The sequence below is a fragment of the Asparagus officinalis genome, chromosome 7 (genome assembly GCF_001876935.1).
Source record: "Asparagus officinalis chromosome 7, Aspof.V1, whole genome shotgun sequence".
Classification (NCBI taxonomy): domain Eukaryota; kingdom Viridiplantae; phylum Streptophyta; class Magnoliopsida; order Asparagales; family Asparagaceae; genus Asparagus; species Asparagus officinalis.
In genome coordinates this window covers 143,168,032-143,182,367 of record NC_033800.1, presented here as the reverse complement: position 1 = coordinate 143,182,367, position 14,336 = coordinate 143,168,032, and the positions used below count along the sequence as shown (strand labels likewise).

The window sequence follows — 14,336 nt, the reverse complement described above, 5'->3', positions numbered from 1 at the left end:
GTGAGTACTTTGCCTCATCGCCTATCACAAAATCTAGGTTTATTCATGGGAATTTTGAATTTAACACTGTCATTAATAACTTAAGTTTTACGCATTACAACAAACATCTGAAGAAGTTTAGATATGGCTCTTTGAGCTCCTCTCTACCATCATGAACATCTTAATGTTGTTGTAGAATGATTTTATGTTAAAGACTGTAAAAGAATAAACAAAAAAAAGTCAAAATAGATGGAATGACAACTCTTAAGTTTTAGAAATTTTCACAAGCTACGAATCGAATATACCTTTGGTCAAATTCTATTCATTCATAAGCCAAACACTAAATATTATTTGTTTAGTAGTAAATGAACTATTGAATCAAACTTGATCGAATATCTGGATGAATAATAACCGAACTGTTTATTAATTATTCGGTTCACTTTTCGCGGGTGTAAATACTAGTTTGTTAATACATTTATTTCTCCAAACGGCCAGTAATGCATCCATCTTTCCTCTGACACCTGTCCGTTTCGCGGGTCCCACACATAACACCATGGAGCATGCAGCTATAAATGTAGAGTCCCGGTGAGCTTTTTTGCTCCTCCCTCCAAAACTTTGTTTCGCCTTTATTATTTCAATTTCAATTTTTTTATTTTTGGAGGGAGAATTCTCGCTTCCAATTCTAGAGAGAGGAGACCAGATCAGCTAAGGTTTTGGAGCGAAACGAAGGAAATCGAGGTGAGGTCCCTAATCGCTCCTCGAATTTCGAATATCCTCATCGAATTCCGTCAGATCTGTTGATTTTAGCTCGTAAAACTTGCGAATTCGTTGGACAGTGGAAAGTTTTGATCGTTGTTCTCTTTTTCTTCGTGTTCGTGGTTTGGATCTCGTGGATTTGGTGAATGCTAACAGATCTGTGAGGCGAATTAGGGTTTCTACTTTCGTGTTGGTAAATTAGGGTTTTGGTTGGTTAAATCGACGCTTGTTGTTGATGGATCGTTGTATATTGCTGAATTTGGTCTTTTAGATTGTGAAATATTCAGATTAGGGTTCTTTGAGGGTTATTAGTGCAGAGTATTCGGCAAATTTTTGGGTGAATTCTTAATGCTTAAGCTCATTTATGCTTACTAGAATTCTTTTTTCGTACAGTTGCAGTAGAAATTTATCTCCCCTCAAATTTGGTTGCTTAATTTGATCAGGGAAATATCAGACATGGAGAAGTCATGCTGAGAATATCAAGGCCATTTCATGTGTTTGATCAATGTTAAATAGTTCTTTATCACCTTAGGTGCTCGCTTGTTTGGTACATTTCTTGCTTGTTTGTGTTTCTCTTAGGTGCCTTGTTTCTTTGCGAGTTTCAAATGCTTGGCCTTTCTCTAGTAGAATACAGTTTTTTCTTTATAATTAACCAGTTTCAGAACTGTGGCTTTTAACAACATTAAATATGGATTTGAAAAGAACAGAGTACATCAGTTCTCCAGCCATGAAATAACTCAAGGTGCATTGTAATCTAACTTGTCATGTTGTAAAGATGGAGGTTCTAGGAAAAAGTGAACCAAGTTTCAAGTTGTATGATTTTGTGCCCTGTTACCCATGAGTCTTTTGAGTGTTTGAGTAGCAAGCAAACAGCAGAAGCATACTTTTTCCCACCATTTGGGTGCATAAACGGTGCACATTTTGCTTCATTTGCATTTATTTTTAATCTTTATAATGTACAGTCATGTCAATATCACATCGTCAGTCCTACATTATAGGTCAAGCCAACAATAGCTATCCTGTAAGCGCTATATATGCTCGGTGTCATCTTTTTAATAGACTATTACTAATATTTTTAATAGTACATTCTAACTGTGGTCCCTGAAGTCTGGGAAAAACCCGAGTACAATCTTCTTTTATCCAGTATAGAATACAGTTATATGCAACACTGAATATGCCATCGATTATGAAAGCAAACGTACTGGTTAGGTGACATATAATTGCCACATGATTTTCAGTTTTGGCTATATTCAATTGCCGTGCTCAAAATCCAGTAGAAATCGACTGATACATATTGATGTTAACCTACTCTTCAAAACCGTGTAACAAGTATGATTTGTACTTGTTGTTGGTAAGTAAGTAAAGATGGAAGTGTTTGTTTCCACTGTCAATGCTGCGGTGACTATAGTTTGTTTTCAAGATTTAAAGTTCCCAAACGTGCAAAGAGCTGGATTTAAGATTGAAATATGAAATAAGCTCCATATTGATTAAGTTTGGACTTTGGAATAGTTTAGTATTCACTTGGTTTTGTTTGTGTTGTCCTCTCTCTTCTACCAGATTTGTTTTGTGTTACCCATATTTTCCAGTTTTTGAAATTTTATGCCCAATCTGTATCATAACAGCGAGAGTGTTACTGCTCATATTATCTAAAGACTATATATATATATATAATATATTATTATATATATATATATATATATATAATATATGGGAAAAGTGAATCTAAGGTGACCCCTAGCTCCCACCTAAGACCGCGGCTAAAATCACATCATTTCGCTTTTTTTTTTTGGCGATCCGCTCTGTTAAACTTGATCTATACATTCTTAAACCAAACACACAATTTTGGGGTGAACGCCGTTGTGTTTTTGACTATTCGTTGAGCCGTGCAAAAAGTTCTATTCATTCGAAACGCGTTAAAAATTGCAGCGAGTGGGATAAGGGTCAAAATATGACGGGTTCATCCCAAAATGGTTGTGTTTGGGTTTAAGAACGTGTAGATCAAGTTTAACGGAGCGCGATCGCAAAAAAATTTAGAAAATTATGTGATTTTAGGCGCGTTCTTAGGTGGGAAGCCTTAGGGTGTCGCACCTTTGCATTCACTTTCCCTCAATATAGTATTATAATATATATATATATATATATATATATATATATATATATATATATATATAGAGAGAGAGAGAGAGAGAGAGAGAGAGAGAGAGAATGGGTATGCTTGGTACCAAGCACAAAAAGTTATGCTTAGTAGTGAGGTGGCATAATCTCCTCCACCCATTCAAATGGTTGCATATCCCAATGCACTCCTCAACCCATGTGAATGTGTTCCCCCATTTGAATGAGTGGAGGGGATTGTGCCACCTCACTACCAAGCACAAAATTTGTGTTTGGTACCAAACATACCCATATTTCTCATATATATATATATATATTTACATTGTTCTGAAATTATTTCTCTTTCTCTCTACAGGTTGTAGTCATAGTCAACTGCAGCATACTAATTACTTGCTGCCATGGTGGAGATTGGATCACAAAATATGCAAACCGTGAGTGGTTTTAACTATGTAATGATAAATTATATGTTTTCATCTTGCTAAAACTTATCCTTCCTCTTGATTGAATCTTTAGTATTTCTGGTCAAGTTGGGTCAATTCTTTTATCTTCTTTATTTTCTCCTGTATAAAAAGATAACTATGGTCTTGGATATTTGATATTTGAAATCATTTTGATACAGGCTGTATTGAGTGATTGCCCGAGTTTTCACAGCAGTCAACATCCATCTGGTCGGTTCCCGAAGGTGTCTATTGGAATCACAGTCAACAAATGCCCAAAGACAGGGCCTGATCTAATAAAAGAAGACTCTGCTGTCTTGCCTGCTGGAGGGAGAACAGTTTCACGGCAAGCTGCAGAAGAAATTACCAAACAGAGAACTGTAGAAAGGTTGAAAAGAAACAAATCCAAGTTTGTTGAAGACAATAAGGCTTCAGCATGGTTTCAAACAAGTTCTGTACAAGTAGAGACACCAAGAACAGATGCAGTTAAGGCCTCTCTAGATAGGGCATCACTACTGGAGTCAGAAGATGGTGTTCACAGAAAACTTGGGACTGTTGCCTATGGCAACAGAAGAGAGAAGGGTGGAAATATTGAAAGAGTGGAAGAAGTTGCTTTTGCTGCAATGCAAGCGGCACAGTTGGTTGACAAAGAAAATGCCATGGAAGAACCTAAAGAAACAACTAAATTGAACGAGGAAAGAGTAAATACTGCTTCATATGGAAAGAAAAGGGAGAATAATGGAGATGTTGAAATGATTAAAGAAGTCGCATTTTGTACAAAACAATTGCCAGGTGAGGAGAAAGGCAAAGAACAGGGAAAAGTTGCTAGCTGCAACAGTGAGGCTCTTAAAATGAAGTTATGGGAGATCCTGGGTACAGCTCCTTCGGGGAATAAACATCCCATGAATTCACCAGACAATATGAAGTACACAGAGAATTTAGATCTTAGTCAAACTAAGGAAAATAAGGAGGAGAAAATAGCCAGAGCAGAGCTGAAGTCACCAGAACTTAAGGAGAAAAAAGAGAATTTATGGACAAACCAAGGCAAGGAACATAAGGAAGTTAAAGCATCCAGAATGAAGCCAATCTTACATGAAGTTGAAGAGAACAAACAAGAGTTACATATAAGAGAAAGCAAGCAGCCTCGGAAAAGGAAAGCTGCCCCCAAACAACACTCTGATACTATTGAGACTGATTCAGAAAGTCCCAATCAAGCCATGAGGAGACCAATCACCCGTTCTTTAACGCGAAAGAAAGCTTCACCAAAAAGAATAAAGAAATTCCAGGGTGATGTTTGCTCCGGAAAGAAGCCACTGACCTCTTCCAGCTCTGATTTCAATTTCGATGTTGAGAAAAGTAACATATTTGCCTTTGAAGTAGAAGGTAAATCGCGAGGGTTAGGTCATCCTTTGAGCGGTCAGTCTAACAGGTCTAAGGAGAAGAATAATGAGAAGGAATACGTTAAATTACGAAAAATTTACTTTTCTAACTCTACCTCAGAAAAGAATTCACGTAAGAGTGACAAGGAAAAGTCATCATCTTCACCAGATAGGGCATCATCAATGAGCAAGAAAAAAGAGAAATCTTCTGTACCATGTCAAAACAAGAAACAGTTTTTGCAAACAGAGGATGGCACTCAAAACGATAGCCACTACTCAGAAAGAGCTGAACAAGCTGATTTTGGTTGTCCTCTGTGGGCATATAAAAGAGATACTTGTGAAAATGCTGACAGTCCATTACTTAAAACCAAAAGGCATTCATGGGGATGTGAGAATTGTTCTCCAGAAGCAAAGCAAGCCTTTCAGCATAATGATGTTACTGGTCGATCCATGGGAAGGAAAACCAGTCAGTTGGATGATTTCTGTAGTCCAACACTTGCAGTTAATATATCTCCAACTTCAAATATTTCACGCGGTAAGGTTTCATCAAGTCCTCTAGGTACTTCACCTTGCAGCTCAAAGGATTTAGGTAACGCCAGTCCAGGGTCTTGTCAATCAGATGCAGATACGGAATCCTCTGTATCCTTTGTCTTGCTGTGTTAGAGTATTTTATTTTGGATTGTCTTCCATATACCACCTTTTTAGATCATTGACAGTCTCTCTCCTTTGTCTTTGTTTCTCCTTGATAAGCTTTTATAGGATGATACTATAGACATTGGCAAGCCAAGAGACATGGAATCTCCATACATGACAGATGAACCTGAAAAGCAGCAGTCTCTTTCGCCAATTGAAGAACATGACACAGAAAGTGAAGTGGAAGACCTCACACGCCAAGGTCATAGACTGTTCTTAAATGTTTATATCTAATAATTAGTGCAGGGTTACCTGCGTAATAATTTGATTTTACCTCGAAGTCTACTTTATCAGCTCATTGTCTTGTTTCGATGGTTGGCTTTCCCATCTAATTATAATAGTTGCAGTAAACTTTGTTTATTTAAACCTTTCTTTTACAACTGGCATACACACACAACTCCACACCTTCAATACGCATACACCAAAACTTTTCTTGCTTGACAATTTGTATATATTCTAGCATGTTTTTATTTTTTGGGTTATAGATAGAATCATAGATTTTATTTTAGAGTCCAGTTTACGTTAAAGAGTTGAATGTATAATCCAAGCTTGATCTAGATTATCTTTAGTAGCCTTGTTGCTTATGGTGAAATAGTTAAAATTTTGAGCTTTTACACAAATCATTTCAATTTTCTAATAGTATCTGTGCTCCTTAAATAAGTTTGATGAGAAGAGTGCGATGAATTGTATGAAAATAATCATGACGATTTCTGTATGTCAGAATTATTTATATGGTTTTCTTTGATTCAGGGAGAATATGCTGCATGCATTTAGTTTAAGTAGTATTTTTTTAACTTCAGGTTCTTATTTCTCTTTTATCGTTCATTTTATTTATGAACGTTTAGTAACAGGAATTTATTTATTTATTTTTATTTTAACTGATAAGAACCTATGTTGCCTAGGTACGGGTACGGGTACGGGTACGGATGCGGGTACGGGTACGGGACACGGTAAATTTGTAAAAAGTAGGGTACGGGGACACGGCTATATATATATAAAATAATTCACTTTAGATCAATATTCCATAAGTTAAAACTATATTCCTTGCATAGGAAATAGAATAGAAAGCTATTTTTACTTTAATTAAAAATTTAGAACTAATATTATTACCTAAATCTAAGTTGCATGAAAATTGGTACTGGTACGGGTACCACCGTACGAGTAGGGGACACGACAAAGCTGTAAAATGTTGGGTACGGGTTCAAACTACATATATATATTGAATTAATAATGTACATGAGATAATTTTTTTCTGCTTCATGTGTCATTAGATTTAAAATTTCGATCACATTTTTTAGTTTATTTTATCATATTGATTATCGTGAATTGTAAACTACTCATTTTTTACTAGACATCTAAACAACCTGTTAACTATATAGTTTTGAACTTGGGTATGGACTGAAACGAACCCGACCCGTATCCCATTAGTTTCAAAAGACGGATGTGAAGTGTAAGCTCTACGTCCAGGAAGTCTTTGACAAGTGTTTTAAATTAACACATATATCGTATAATTGAGTACATGTTGTAATAAATGCATGCATATATTCAAGAAGTGTCCATGAAGTTTGGGTACGGGAAAGTGTCGGGTACGTGTCCGGTACAGGGACGGCTTCAACAATGAAGTACCCGGGTAACATAGAATTGAAAACAAAGTAAAATCAGAACTGTGCACATAAAGGAAGCTCCAATGATTATATTCGAGAGCTGAATGACATGTGTCCTCCATATTTCCAGAAAATCTTAAAAAGATGAAATGTCTCAAATTTACATGACATCCTAACTACACCATCGTAATAAGGAAAAAATATTTTCTTCTTAAAAGTCCATCTAACAATGTAAGAACAAAATATTTGCATATATCTTTGATTACGCAGTTTAACGTGCTTGCTTGGACTCAAGGATATTCTAGAAAATCTGAGAAGAAAAAGGGTCACTTGCCATGTCAGAAAAACGGAAGGGATCAATGACAAGCTAAGTAGCATGGAAACGGGCACGGGTACTGGTACGGGTGCGGGTATAGGACACGACAAAACTGTAAAATGTAGGGTACGGGGACACGACTACATATATATATTGAATTAATACTGTACATAAGATAACTTTTTCCCCTTCATGTGTCATTAGAATTAAAATTCCGATCACATTTTTGAGTTTCTTTTATCATATTGATTATCGTGAATTGTAAACTACTCATTTTTTACTAGACATCTAAACGACCCATTAACTATATAGTTTTAAACTTGGGTATGGACTGAAACGAATCCGACCCGTATCTCATTAGTTTCAAAAGACGGATGTGAAGTGTAAGCTAATCGTCCAGGAAGTCTTTGACAAGTGTTTTAAATTAACACATATCGTATAATTGAGTACATGTTGTAATAAATGCATGCATATATGCAAGAAGTGTCCATGAAGTTTGGGTACGGGAAAGTGTCGGGTACGTGTCCGGTACGGGTACGGCTTCATTATAGAAGTACCCGGGTAACATAGATAAGAACTATGCGTGAAGGTTTCACGGCTTGCACATATTATGGTAACAGAACTTTGCAAGGGCAATGTGAAAACTTAACCTGGCTATCGGTCAAGTCCCCTTCTTACATTAGTTGCTTAGTGTAAGATAAAATTTACTTTTTCGGATAACTACAATTTATATGCGCTGGATAATTTTAGACATAATTTGGCTAGTTTTCCCCTTAGAAAATAATTTGGCTTGTTTGATCACAGAAAATTGTACAATCTAATACTCAAATGTTGGTGATATATGCTCTCACTTAAATTGCAAACTTTGTAGGAATTCTTTTAAATTTTATGTCATATGTGTGCTAAGTTTTATGACATATCATTTGCACATGTAGGTTTGGGACAGACTGGCAAATGGTTTCCTAATACTGAAAGCCCCAAAAAATCCTCAATCCCCCTTCATGACACCAAAATAATACGAAGCCTAAACAATGTTAAAGTGGGTAGAACTAACCTGTCTCCACCTTCTTCTGTAGGAGCCTTCAGTAAGTAGTGAAATTTTCCATCTATTTCTTGTTTCTTCATTTGACTTCAAACATGTACGTCCTTGTCTTAAAATTTTCAGGATCTGAAGAAACGATTGCTTCATTTGATGATTTAGAGCAATACCCAGAAGGCAGCTTGGCAAGGTCTTTTCCTTGTTTCATATATATCTTGGTTTTCCATATATTTTAGGTTTTATTCATATTTGTTGGTGCGCCACTGGGGTCAGGTGTTTTGTCCAGTTGATAGTGGCATTGCAGAAATTCAAGGCCAGAATGAAGTCTCACTGCAGCAAAAGAAAATCAGAGATATTGTCAGCTGCAGCAGATAAGATCCGTCAGCAACTGGAGGATGTTGAGTCCCAGATACTGGGTGACGTGTGAGTTTACTACAATTCTACTAAAAGGGAAACATTAGTTCTTTAGCTCAACCTTAGTTAGCTTTATCTTTCTTCTCCGGTTCGCAGGGGAAAAATTAATGACCTTGGCAAGTCGAAAAGGAAGCGTCTAGAGTCGAGATTTCAAGGTAGAGTGCCTATTTTACTCATTTAATTTTGTTTAGTTTATATCAGCACATGGTCTTCATCGAAACCGCTGTCATATTCTTCTTAATTGCTTCAATCAAGTTCTCTTAGGCTTGTCTCTAGTCCTCCTTATTAATTATAATCTTATGAAGAGAGCAGGACATTTTGTAGTGAAGTTATTGTTCTATTTGAACAGAATGCTTCTTTTCGGGCTTACGGGTATCTGATTATACATCTACATTTTCTCTTCGTTATTTTTGATCCTGCTGATAATGGTAGTTAGTTTTAAATAGAATCAACACTATCGCAAGGCGAGCTATAATAATGACCAGTAGCTGAGCCTTTTAAATATTCGCTTTGCTCATGGAATAGACGTGGTCAGTTAAGTATTAAAGTCATTTATAGCGTGTAAATTTTGAAGTGATCTCTTCACAATTACATTGATTTCATTGTAGTTTTTACTATTTGGGTCGCTTTTCTTCTCTCTTATTTATATGCAAATGCTTGAGCTCAAATGATTGTATCTTTTGCTCGCATACAGAAAAGCAGGAAAGTATAAAGCACATTCATGACAAGTTCAACGAGGAGATCAATCATCATCTCTTGGACTGCAGGAGCATCCTAGAAGATCTTGAAGCGTGCAATTTGGAATTAAAAGGAACTGCAGACCGGCAAAGTATGTGGTCCTTATCTATCAAACAATTGTACCCCCTCCTACCTGCACACTTGTATATTCTTGAAATATCCTTAAGGGGAAAAAAACACGTTGACTGGCCATTTTATATATACAAGATTCATAAGTTAATGCAGTTCCTAACACACATGATTCCAATTGTTTTTACATGTAGACACACTTAGGTTGATCCATGTGCATTCACTATGAGCATAATGTGTACACAACTTTGCATACATTTAGTTTATATATTTCACTAGTGTTGTGTAGTTTCAGGACGTCAAATGAAACAACGTGCTTGAAAAAAGTTAAGAGAACCATCCAGGCTAACTCCATTTTAAAGACTTTATTTGACTACTAACTCTTATCTTCCATTCAGGCAAATACTTTTTCCTTGTGTCAAATATGAATAGTACTTTAAATTTTTTTACTTGAACCTCATCTTATTTTTGTTGGTTTTTCTTGTATGAGCAGAAGCATCACATAGGAAGCTTCTTTCGCAAGTCGCGGAAGCACTTGAGGCTCAGGTTAACACTGCAGAAACAAGCATTGCTGCAATCCGCAAGGCATGTTATCTATTAACTAGCTTTTCTAGTGTTACCAATTGAGAAGCCAAAATGCATTTGTTTTCTTTCTATTTAATCTGAAGGAATTTGAAAACCTGCTCTGATCATTGCATTGCAGGATGAAAAAAGAAAGATGGCTGGTTTAAGACTTGCTCTGAAGGAGTGGATGGGGGACTGAACCCTAGGTAATGGATTCTTTTTCTTATATGGTCGAAATGTATAACGATCTCCTAAAAGTCTTTTATAGTATGGTAGCAGTTTAAAGCTTGACACCCTTTTTCGCCGCAATTGTAAATGGAGGACAGTAAGCATCACACTTTTTCTCTCTCTCTCTCTACACCATGTTAAACAACACTAACGAGTCTTCATCATGAAGTGTCATTTTAGCTAGCAGGAGAACCAATGCTTCGTCCATAATAAATTTTGTTGTGTGCCGTATATACACTTGCGAACGAGTCATTTAGATTGTACATGTTGATGTTAATGAAGTTGTGTTCTGGTGATTGTTTCCTGTCTACTTCTATGTTCATACAGCATAATAAGTTGTGGCCATTGCTTCAGATGCTTATTTGCATGATTAAAGCGTGGATATGGTTTAAATTTCATCAATCTTCTGGGCGTCTTCTAAGCACCGAAACATTAGCCTTTACTTAGTTGTGAAACCGTAGGTTGCTACCCACTAGCGGTCTTAAGATTGTAGTTACCGATCCCAACATTAGTTTGTGTGTACATGTTGAATATTGGGTGAGCAGTGATCTATATATGGTCTATGATTCTTCCTCTCATCGAATCTAATCTTAACGGATGTTTTGAAGCTTAACTCAAAACCCAGAATCTCATTCACTAAAAAACGTGGGGATGTTGTTCTGCTGACCTTATCCAAACTAAACATTATCATCAAGCCCTTTGTCTCTATCCAATACATCTCTAGATAACATATTTTATTCTCTAGTGTCCTCGTCTACAGTTTGTTAACAAGCTTAACAAAATGTGGTGACATCCTTTCTACTTTCTGTTTTCTTTTCTTTAAAGCTTTGATTGTCAGCTTCTTCCATATGCTGTTAGTGTACGACTTTGCTTCTTGCTTCACTCTAAAGTAAAGTATTTCTCTGGAACTTGAGTAATCTTTGCAGGGCTCATGAGACAATAAATCCAAAACAGTCTTCAGATTCACAAACAACTAGAATACATTAGGAATTAATAAGCTTGAATCTAAAATTATTTTGTTAGTTAAAACCCTGCATAGTACTCTTCAATCAAGTTTGATTTGGCAAACTCCTTGTTTTTTCCCCCCTCAAGATAATGCTTAGAAAATTTGAACAATGCCCGCGTCCCTGGAAAAAGTAGAATCGAAGCTGTAGTTAGCAAGACTTGGTCGCCTGTGGTCCTTACTTATCTTTAGCTTTTCAATACTTGACAACCATCTGATTTTCAGGAATAAGCTAGAAATAAGGATAAAGCTGAGATTTTACTTACGTCAAGAATTAAATAGACAACGAGGATTGGAGTCATTTGATCCTCCCAAATTACCACATAATTAGATATAATCTTAATCTGAGTATTATTATGTTAAATATAAGTCGCCTAAAAGGTGTTAATTGGTTGGGGGGTAAAGGAAGCAGAAAAAGGATACCGAGACTGATTCTAAGGACAGAATTAAAGCTTTTTCCATCACATGGCAAGTCAGTAGGAGGAATATGTACCCCTGAGATCTAATTAGGCAGATGGCAACATCACCCATCGTCAGTTTGGGGGTGGCGGGAAAAGATGAAAATTTAATCATAATAAATTCCTTTTAATGACTCAGTATCAAAGTGCAAACCTGAAAGGGTTAAAGAGAAAGAAGCATTGAGAAGTTGAGGAGCAAGGCTCAAGGAAAACACCTTAATACCGAACACGTTCACCAAATCAGTCTCAAATTAAAAAAAAAAACCAGTATGGGAAATAATTGTGACAGGTGGCATGCATGAGTGAGCAACACTCACGTGGTCTTGCTCATAATTTCGTTCTTTTTCAAACCAGGGATCCAAAGGATTAATTAAATATAAAATAATCCCTAAACAAAGACTCCAGCATCTGCCCCCCATTTATTTACTACCTGCGCTGCAAGGTAGATACGTAGATATAAATGGAAAGAAAGATCCAACCCACTTAAAAACATATTTTATTACTCCGTATCCATACATAGAAACAAAACATTCAAGGCGCACCAACCAGCAGTAGTCTGCTTAACTTGTGAGTTTTTAATGGCTTTCTTTTAGGAACACCAATTTTTCTCACTCAAATGTTTGTCATTTAAAAATTACTAAATTTATTTATATAGTGGCAAACAAAAGTAGAAAAAAATAAAAAAATAAAAATAAACGTCAATTAGAAAGCAGTAACAAGGCTCATTTAAACCAAATATCTTAATACCTTGCAATCAAACTGTTTTTAAAGAAAAGTTTAATTGCCAATTAATTGAAGATTATTACAGATACCATCACAACAACCTCCGAAATAGTAAACCAATTAGTCCTAATCTTGACATATCCATCAATATTAATGGCGCATATGAGCCAGTAAAATACTAGGATTCCTTCAAAAAAAAAATAATGCTAATGGGAATCCTTGATTTCCTATATCATTAAGCATTATTAGCCCTTGAGATAATGCACCTCCTGATACTAATAAACAACACAAGGAATTAGGGCAAAGCAAATGGAATGACAGTACTCGGAGGATTCAAGCTTGTTCATTCAACTGCCAAAAAAAATAAAAATAAAACCCGTTAAAAGACAGCAAAAAACACCATCCAATGAGGATTAATAGGAGTCGCTCAGAAAAATATTAGTATACTGATCCAAAACTTATTATTATTATTTCTTGATATATCATAGCAAGGATCAAGGTCACCCTTTTTATTCTGTCAAAAAATTTATCGTTCTAAAAAAAATATATATATAAAAAACAAGAGGACGCCGTGATCAATGACTAATTAAACAAAGATTTTCCTGGCTATAGCTAGTTTCCGACTAAAGAGGATGGATGGGAAGAAGGGGAGGAGGAGGAGGAGCCCTTGTGGTCCCCGTTCGCCCCGCGGCCGCCCCCGTTGTCGTCATGTTTTATTTTCCTGGAGGCAGGCGCGCGGCGCCCCTGCATCGTGGACGCGGCCCCGGACGCACCTCCTCTCATCTCGAAGACGGTAACTGCTTAGCTTGTGTGCCATACCAACCTTGAACACCCCCCCTCTCGACGCGATGGCCCTGCACCCCTCTCGACAGCCCTTTTCCTCCTGCCTCTGGAGCCGCCCACCCCCAGCGCCCTCCGTCCAGCTCCATCATCCACTCTTCTGCCTCCCTGCTGAACCGGCTCCTGAACCTCTCCCTCCGCGGGCCCCGCCCAGCCGAACGCGGGTCGCCCGCGACGCTCCCCGGCGCCCGGCCGCCCCGGTCTTCAGGAGTGCAGCCAGCGACGTGGGACCCGCCTCGTCCTCGGAGTCCTCGGACCTCGCCGCCGGGGGGTCTCGGCTGGCGACCTTGCGGTGGAAGTTGCGGTGGCAGCCGCAGCGGAGCACGTGAAAATGATCTTATACAGGGGGGGAGAGGGCGAGGGAGGGGAAGGAACTCGCCGCCAGCGTCGAGGCGTGGGCCCCCAGGAGTGCAGGCGTGAGTTGCGGAGGCACTCGCTGGTAAGTGGGGCCCGGAGCCGCGCGAAGCGGCCGCGCGTCCGGGTGCCCGTGGGTTTTTCCGATGGTGTCCATTATTTTCCCTGCTTTATATATTATTTTTTATTTTTGGGTCGGTCGGATAGAGAGGGAGAGACGGAGGAGAATTTTTAGGATCGGGTGTTGGGGCGTGGGTTGGAAGCAGGAGAGAGACTTGGGGTTTAATTAGGAGGCGGGGGGCTTATTAATTGCGCCATTTAATTGTGCTGTTTGCAGCTTTAATCTTCTCTTATTTGGAATTGTTTGATGCGCAGGTGGGGGTTATCGTCCTGGGGTTTTTGCTTTTTTTCGTTTAAGTTTGAGAGTGATTAGTTGTAAACAATATGCTATTTGCTTTAGAATTTCTATGTATTAGTCATCTACCCTGTTATGTTATTTTTAAATTATTATCTACAGTCTGTTTTTTTTTTTAAAAACAATCATGATGTTCCACACTGCTTTCTGTCTTTTTCTTAAATCGTGTCAAAACAAATGCTAAGTTTTTTGGTCAACATTAGTTTGACACATTA

At 37.6% G+C, this 14,336-nt stretch overlaps 1 protein-coding gene across 3 annotated transcripts; it reads left to right on the top strand.

The window, feature by feature from the left end:
- LOC109848967 (meiosis-specific protein PAIR3) lies at positions 596-13,260 on the top strand. Of its 3 annotated transcripts, XM_020418712.1 has the most exons (12): positions 596-717; positions 3,203-3,278; positions 3,467-5,302; positions 5,423-5,558; positions 8,212-8,361; positions 8,442-8,505; positions 8,589-8,738; positions 8,826-8,884; positions 9,424-9,558; positions 10,030-10,121; positions 10,240-10,306; positions 13,125-13,260. In XM_020418712.1, exons 2-11 carry the CDS (start codon positions 3,246-3,248, stop codon positions 10,297-10,299), a joined length of 2,715 nt encoding a protein of 904 aa, XP_020274301.1. In that variant the 5' UTR covers positions 596-717; positions 3,203-3,245; the 3' UTR covers positions 10,300-10,306; positions 13,125-13,260. The 3 variants fall into 3 exon arrangements, with proteins under 3 accessions (XP_020274301.1, XP_020274300.1, XP_020274302.1); XM_020418711.1 differs by lacking the exon at positions 13,125-13,260 and having other exon boundaries at positions 10,240-10,653; XM_020418713.1 differs by lacking the exons at positions 8,212-8,361; positions 13,125-13,260 and having other exon boundaries at positions 10,240-10,653.